The sequence below is a fragment of the Humulus lupulus genome, chromosome 2 (genome assembly GCF_963169125.1).
Source record: "Humulus lupulus chromosome 2, drHumLupu1.1, whole genome shotgun sequence".
In the NCBI taxonomy this organism is placed as follows: domain Eukaryota; kingdom Viridiplantae; phylum Streptophyta; class Magnoliopsida; order Rosales; family Cannabaceae; genus Humulus; species Humulus lupulus.
Window position 1 is genome coordinate 66035605 of NC_084794.1, and position 7155 is coordinate 66042759.

The 7155-nt window shown below is 34.0% G+C and overlaps 1 protein-coding gene across 1 annotated transcript; it reads right to left on the reverse strand.

The window, feature by feature from the left end:
- Positions 1–1534: 1534 nt before the first annotated feature.
- LOC133817965 (cystathionine gamma-synthase 1, chloroplastic) lies at positions 1535–5054 on the reverse strand. The gene is made up of 11 exons (XM_062250625.1): positions 4486–5054; positions 4255–4358; positions 3852–3925; positions 3585–3753; positions 3392–3451; positions 3095–3298; positions 2914–3000; positions 2574–2681; positions 2370–2465; positions 2131–2249; positions 1535–1866 (listed from the first exon to the last, which is right to left on the reverse strand). Exons 1-11 carry the CDS (start codon positions 4952–4954, stop codon positions 1743–1745), a joined length of 1614 nt encoding a protein of 537 aa, XP_062106609.1. The 5' UTR covers positions 4955–5054; the 3' UTR covers positions 1535–1742.
- Between the last annotated feature and the right edge of the window lie 2101 nt (positions 5055–7155).

Below are 7155 nucleotides of genomic sequence, written 5' to 3' on the forward strand. Positions count from 1 at the left end.
CACTTTAACTGTTCGATTTGTTTCTTCAGACGAGCAGTTGACTGATTGTCTCACTAAGGCACTTTCTGCACCAAAATTCCACTCTTTGAGGACCAAGCTCAATGTGCTCACTAGCCCCTTGCGCTTGAGGGGGGATGTTAAGTGATGATATATTTGTATTATATTTTTGTATTCTTTTTTTATTGTGGCTCACACGTGTATAGTCTTTCTACATTTATTTGTACATATATATATTCTTTGTACCAATATTCCAAGATTAATATAACAGAATACAATTCACAGTCACACTATTCTCTCTTCTCTCTCTTACTTTGTTCAAGAACTCAGGCTATCGAAATCCTGATAGTTTCAATACAAATTTGAATTTCCTCTATCTTGCTGCTATATTTTCTTCTGGTTTGATATAATTAAGCAGGCATAATCGTAACATCGGAGTATTTCACTCATTTAAAGTTTTAATAGTGGCAATTAGATAAGTCAATAGTCCCTTTTTATCATCACTATTATTATCATTCATTTAGTGTAATTATGCCATGTATAGATCATTATGCATCACTCTTTTGATAAATTTTTAGATAATATGCGACAAATAAATATGATAATATAACTATTATTGTGGGCGCATGACATATCTTTATATTTTCTAATCATAGTTCACCTTAAAAAATAACATCACAGACACACTAATACTAATCATCCTCATTCTTCAACATTCAGTGTGTTACTATTTCATCCTTAATTTAATATTGTCTATAAAATATATCTTCAAGGCTAAATGTACCTACATTTTATATTTCATTTAAATAAACTTAGAAGGGAGATCTTCATCGACAATAGAAAAAATTTCAAGGCGGCTGAGGAATTGCAAAATAAAGACACTGCCTTAAAACAAAATTGTCTGTATTAATTTTAATCAAGCATACTAATCTGAGAAATCATGCAAGTTTTCTGGGTTCTTTATTGTTGCCTTGCAGTTATTGAAGGAGTCAAAGATCAGCTCAAAAAATAGAGTAGCGAGCTACAACTTTTGCATTTTAATTTTTGGAAAAACTTTGTTTTCAGTTGTAGAAAAAAACACAGAAATATTGGATTGGAAATGGAATGGCCCAGGGCCCTCCAAATAAAAAGTCTTTGCATTCAAAGACCAATACCAGTGAAAGGTCAACAATTTGGAATTAATCCTCGACAGTGGTAGTTGCACCTTTTATCATTGCTTACTTTTATTAATTTAAAAGGCGTAAATTAAGATTAAAGTAAGAAATATCATTAAAACACAACCAAATCCTATGACAAATTATTTAAGCAGAAATATTAACTGATTTCCATGGTGCTGGATTAGATTTATTTAGTGAAATAATAAAGGGAAATCGATCTAGGCACAGGCACCACAACAAAGTATCCCATAGAGAAAAAAGTGAGAATAAAATAAGATAGAGCAACAAGGACACGATTACCAAGGTTCTTTCTTTATTCCAAGTTAATCTCTTCTCCTCAATACTCATTAGAAAACAATAAAAGATAATCACGGAAAAGATAACACAAAGAACGTCAAAGAGCAGTTTTATTCATGCAATGAATCATCATCCGCTACAAGATCAAAGACAAAAGATTGGCTGATCAAATTTGATGGTATCCACCAAAATCGAACGAAACATATGAAGAAGAGAAAAACTAGATGGAGACGCACAGCGCCCTTACATGATCACCGGAGCCTGAGGAGAAGAGTATCAGGTTGCAAGTGTTCATATAGAATCCAAAGCCTGGAGAATGTCTTTTTTCACGTCTTCGAAGTCTTCGACTCCAAAACTAAACCTCACCAAGTTATCCTTGATACCATACTTGAGCCTTTCTGACTGACTGAGGTCCCTGTTATAAAAACAATTAAAGAGTATTCAGAAAAGCAATTTTATCACTCTGCTAGGAATCTATGCCAAAACTATATACTCCTTAGGCCTCGTAGTAATCTGACTTTTATTTGGGTTATTTATAAGCTAAACTTTGCTGATCTTTTCATTAAAGAATATGCATCCATGAGGGTGTATGATAATCCCACCTTGTCATGATAAAACTTACTACTGACAGATAATAATTACATTTTCAATCAATATATTGAAAGTTCAAGGGCAGTACCAGTAAGACATAATTGCTGGTTGATCCACAATACTCTCACAGCCACCAAAAGATGGGGCAATGTATGGAATTTTAAGTGCATCAATGAATTTGATGGTGGTATGTAAGTCGCCATCAATCTGCATAGTCAAGCAATACACCGGTTGAGAATGAACATACCAATGAGTAGAGGTAGAAAGAACATATATCGAGCTCACGAAAGCAAGCTAAACAGATGAAAAATAATCAACAATGCTCACATCAAAACTGACGACACCACCGAAACCAGTCATTTGCCTCTTGGCAAGTTCATGTTCAGGATGACTTTTCAAGCCAGGATAATAGACCTGAGCCACCTGTCAAAAATGTTGTCACACTATCAATTCACAATACACGATACTAACAAATAAAAAGATAAGTATTAAATTATAATCTGTCCAGTGACAAATTGCTGCATCCTGTACCTTAGGATGTGCCTCTAAAACTTCGGCCATCCTCGATGCTGTCGAATTCTGTTGCTGTACACGAAGATGCAATGTCTTCATGCCTCGAATGATCAGGTATGCAGCATTCTGTGGAGGAAAGTAGAGGTTCAATTGATATTCATCCACAAACAAGACTCAGAAGAATTGTAAAGATGGTAACAAGTGAAAATATGCAAATATTAAAGTAACAAGTAAGAAATAATCAAAGTGGCATTTGATGAATAGCCCTAAAGAACATGAGAGTTGTCGAGTAACCTAACCTTCCCCAACAACATAAAAGTATTAAACAGTAACCTGATCGATTATGAAGACAACTCACCGGGTTGAGAGCACCACCCATGATATGATGCAAATTACGAATTTCTGAGATCAACTTATGCGGACCACTAATGCATCCAGCAAGGACCTGCAATAGGATAACAAGATTGTTATAACTCGGTTCAATAATCAACAAACTGATTATAGTCTTTATTAAGGTTGACCAATAGAAGCTGACTTACATCGTTGTGGCCGCCAATATATTTTGTAGCAGAGTGCACGACAAGATCAGCCCCAAGAGCAAGGGCCTTCTGGTTAATAGGAGTGGCAAAAGTACCATCTATACATACCAATGCTCCTTTGCTGTGGCATAGCTTAGAAACTAGTTCAATGTCAACACACCTAAGGAATGGATTAGTAGGAGACTCGGTGAAGAACAAAGAAACCTGTATAAAAGGTAGAAATGCCACTCAATTTCCATCCCAATGATTTTGCCAGATAATACATAAAACTATTGAAAGCACTCAATTTCTACTGACCTTGTTCTTGTCCAGTGCAGCCTCCAAAGCTCCAACATCTGCAGGATCAATTACTGTAGCCTGCATATTGATTGATAACAAAAATCAATACCAAATCCACTGGAAAAAAAAGTGGATGACTTTAAAATAAATCAAGTATCTTGACAGCAAACTCAGGATAATTCATCACTTCCAAAACGTGTATAACTCATACCGATATTCCCATCTTGGGTAGAATAGTCTCAATGAAAATCCTAGTCTTCCTATAACAATCTGTGGTCGTTACAATATGCCCACCAGCTGGAACCAATGCCATAAACAAGAGTGTGCTAGCGCACATCCCAGATGCGACTATCAAGGTTGACTCAGCTCCCTCAAGAGCACTGATGAATAAGATAAAGACAATAATACTGAGTAAATAGTATCCACAACATTGAGATACTGGAATCAGAAAAGGCATCAATAAAAGTAGATGTTAAACCTTATCTTCTCCTCAGCCACCACCGTCGTTGGGTTTCCATAGCGACCATATTCAAAACTTACAGCGCGTTTCTCCTGCCATAGCATTAAGAATATTAATCCAGCAAACCATTAAAATATCGATTCAACAAAGAAATATGCAGTAACAAAGTCAATTTATGGTAAAGATGCAGCTGCCCACTAATTACTCTTATAAGCTATTTATTTTCCTGGAGCGTGGCAACCATAGAGATATTTAAAAAAACAGAAATACCCTCAAATACACTTAAACCAAAACTTCAACCAAACGAAATAGGGTTTTAGAAAATTTATCAATAAACCCACAAAAGATTTCATTCCTAAAATACATCAGAAATTAAAAAAGAAAATTTGACCTTCATCGAAAATAAGAGTTATAAGATTACCTTAAAATCAATGAGGTCGGCAGATTTCTTGAAAAAATAAGCAGAAGTATTGACCACCGGGGTAGTAATTGCATCAGTAACTATGCCGCGACCCAATCGTTCCCCTTAACATTACGAAAACCCAAAAACATATAAATGAAAATAATCAGAAGCTAACAAACAAATATAATAAAAAAAAATATTGCAGAAAAATTACAGTTTTAAAAACGCACTAAAGTATTTTATCTATACCTGCATGAATGGTGAGACTCCCATCGGAGCTCAAGAACGAGGACTCCTTCAAAGCAGGAAGGCCCTCAACCGGTGGTAAGCCCCCATTTCCAGGAACCACCACATCTTCACCGGCCGCACCGTCAACAGGCGCAACCGGAACATCTGCGGTGGCGGCGGCATCTACAGAAGTAGCCGCCGGCACCGCGGGAACACCGGAGGCGGAGTTGTTCGACCACGAAGCGGCGACAATCTGCGCGACGCCGATGTTGCTACAATTCCTCCGTGCCTTGGTGCTGAGCTGTCGCACGAAGTTAGGAGGAAACCTGAGGATCAGAGAAGAAAGGCCGTGAGAGCCGCGAGCCGCCGGGTCGACCCGCATTCCGAAGCGTGCCGAAGCCGGTTTTTCATGGCGGGGGAAGCCGGTGAAGTCGGGATCTGAGCGGCACTCGAAGGAGGAGAAAGCCTTAGGACACGTGGACACCGCCATAGCTGAGGTTCTCAACGTTTTCTCTCTCTTCTCTGATTTTGCAGAAACGAAATCAAAACGACTTTGTGGTCTCTGCGTTTTCAAGAGGAGAAGAAGCAGTACTCTTTCCCAGAAATCACTCCTTATATAAGCGCTGATGCGATGTCGTTTCCTCTTTTTTTCAAAAATAAATAAATAAAATTGGTCCCAAAAAAAAATATGTACTTATATGCGTTACATTTACTTACCACCTTATACTAAATCCATCTTATTTTAAAAATTAAAACGTCTTTTTTTTTAAACACTTCCTCCCCTCCCTCGCTAATCCTCAATTCATTATCCATTTATAAAATATAATAAAACCTTATCTCATAATAAATTATTCCTCCAACCATAAATCTTCTTCTTAAAAAAATAACAATAAAATTTATAATTTTTATAAATTAAATTAACAAACTGAAGGGAAAAAAATCAAAACTAAATATGTAATAAAAGAAATTAAGAAGAAAAAAGTACTCTTTTTACAATTTTAAATACTACAGATTAACCTTTCAAAAAAAAAAAAGACTACAGATTAGATTACTAAAATTGTTATTAAGTGGTTAATTTTTTAAGAGGAGCAAAAATATTATCACGTGTTTTCTTCTGAATGTTTTTTAAAAGTTTAAATATTTTTTTAATATAACCTAATAAATGAATAATGAGATGAACTAATTCCTGGTATAGTTTTTTTTTTTTGGACAAATTACTACTGGTATAAATTAAACAAGGTCAAATATTCTTTTAAAAACATATTTGAATAAAGAAAGACACGGCATAACCATGGTTAGATATTTCTAATCGTGGTTAATGATTGGTAAGGTATGGTTGGTGTTGACGTGGCGAAAGGTAAGTGTTGTGTCTGAGACAGCAATTGAGAACATCATGTCGGTCGGAAGCCGTTGTCGTTTGAAATTGTGGTGACGTGGCAAGATCAGGAAGTGGTCTAAAGAGCGTTAAGCCTGTCCAGTGTCCACTGTGAAAGCCAGCAGAAGCCAGATATGTTTAGTTTACATATATAGAAACTGTTTGGTGATCAATTTTATCTTATTGCCCTAAAATAAACGGTGGATATGCCTCCAAAATCTATGTTGACAGTTTCTTTTACCATTTTTTTTTTAAAATAAATTTTATTTTTATTAATATAATATTTACCCAACATTTGGTTTCATAACTGCATAGATGTCCCTATGTATCATTAAATTGTACGCTCTATGTAAAAAAAATTATTTAATTTATTGTTAACTCTTTTTCTTTTTTTTTTTTCAATTTTTTATGTTAATTTCAATATCCTTTTTATTATTCTAAAAAATAATATGTATATATAATTTTCTTATTTCTTTACTACATTTTTTGTTTTTTGTTAGCCTAAAGATTTAAAATATATGTTATTTTTTTTTGTAATTTTCTAAATGTGAAAGAGAAAAAAAAGTACATAATTTTGAAAAATACTATTTTATTTTTAATAATAAATGGAGTTCTTTATAAATTTTTGAGATGTCCAAAACAAGTTGGTAACAATGGCCTCTTTTGTAGAGATATTAATATTTTTTTTAATAATGAATTTAATATTTCAATATAATTGTAGCCTAATATATTTATCTAGATATCACCATCACAAGATATGCTCTAAATTATTTTAGTACTATTATTTGTTTAGTAGGGTGGTGCTAAATAAAATATATTGTGCCCACACTATTTTTTTTTTAAAAAAAAGGGCATAGAATAATATCAAAATATGTGGTGGGTACAAAATCTTAAAAAAAATTGAAGAAATAGAAGATAACAGCAATTCATGAAAAAAAAAAGAATAAAGAAAGAAAAAAGGGAATATACTTATTTGGTATCCTGTGTTTTTACAAAGTATCATTTTGGTACCCTCTGTTTTCAATAATGCTCATATGGTACCTTGTATTTTAAAATCGTACATATTTGGTACTCTAAACTCAGATTTGATAGATAAAATTTTGTCAATATGATCAAACTGCCATCAGTTATATGTAATTATGTAATTAAATTTAAATTTGTAACTTACATAATTGACAGCAGTTTGATTAAATTGACAAAATTTTATCTATCAAATCTGAGTTTAGGGTACCAAATATGTACGATTTTAAAATACAGGGTACCATATGAGCATTATTGAAAACAGAGGGTACCAAAATGATACTTTACAAAAACAT

Coding starts and splice junctions, on each gene's coding strand:
- LOC133817965 (XM_062250625.1), bottom strand. CDS start 4,954: ATGGCGGTGTCCACGTGTCCTAAGGCTTTCTCCTCCTTCGAGTGCCGC. Junction 4,359..4,485: donor GAGTCTCACCATTCATGCAG/GTATAGATAAAA, acceptor CGTAATGTTAAG/GGGAACGATTGGGTCGCGGC. Junction 1,867..2,130: donor CCAGCAATTATGTCTTACTG/GTACTGCCCTTG, acceptor TTTTTATAACAG/GGACCTCAGTCAGTCAGAAA.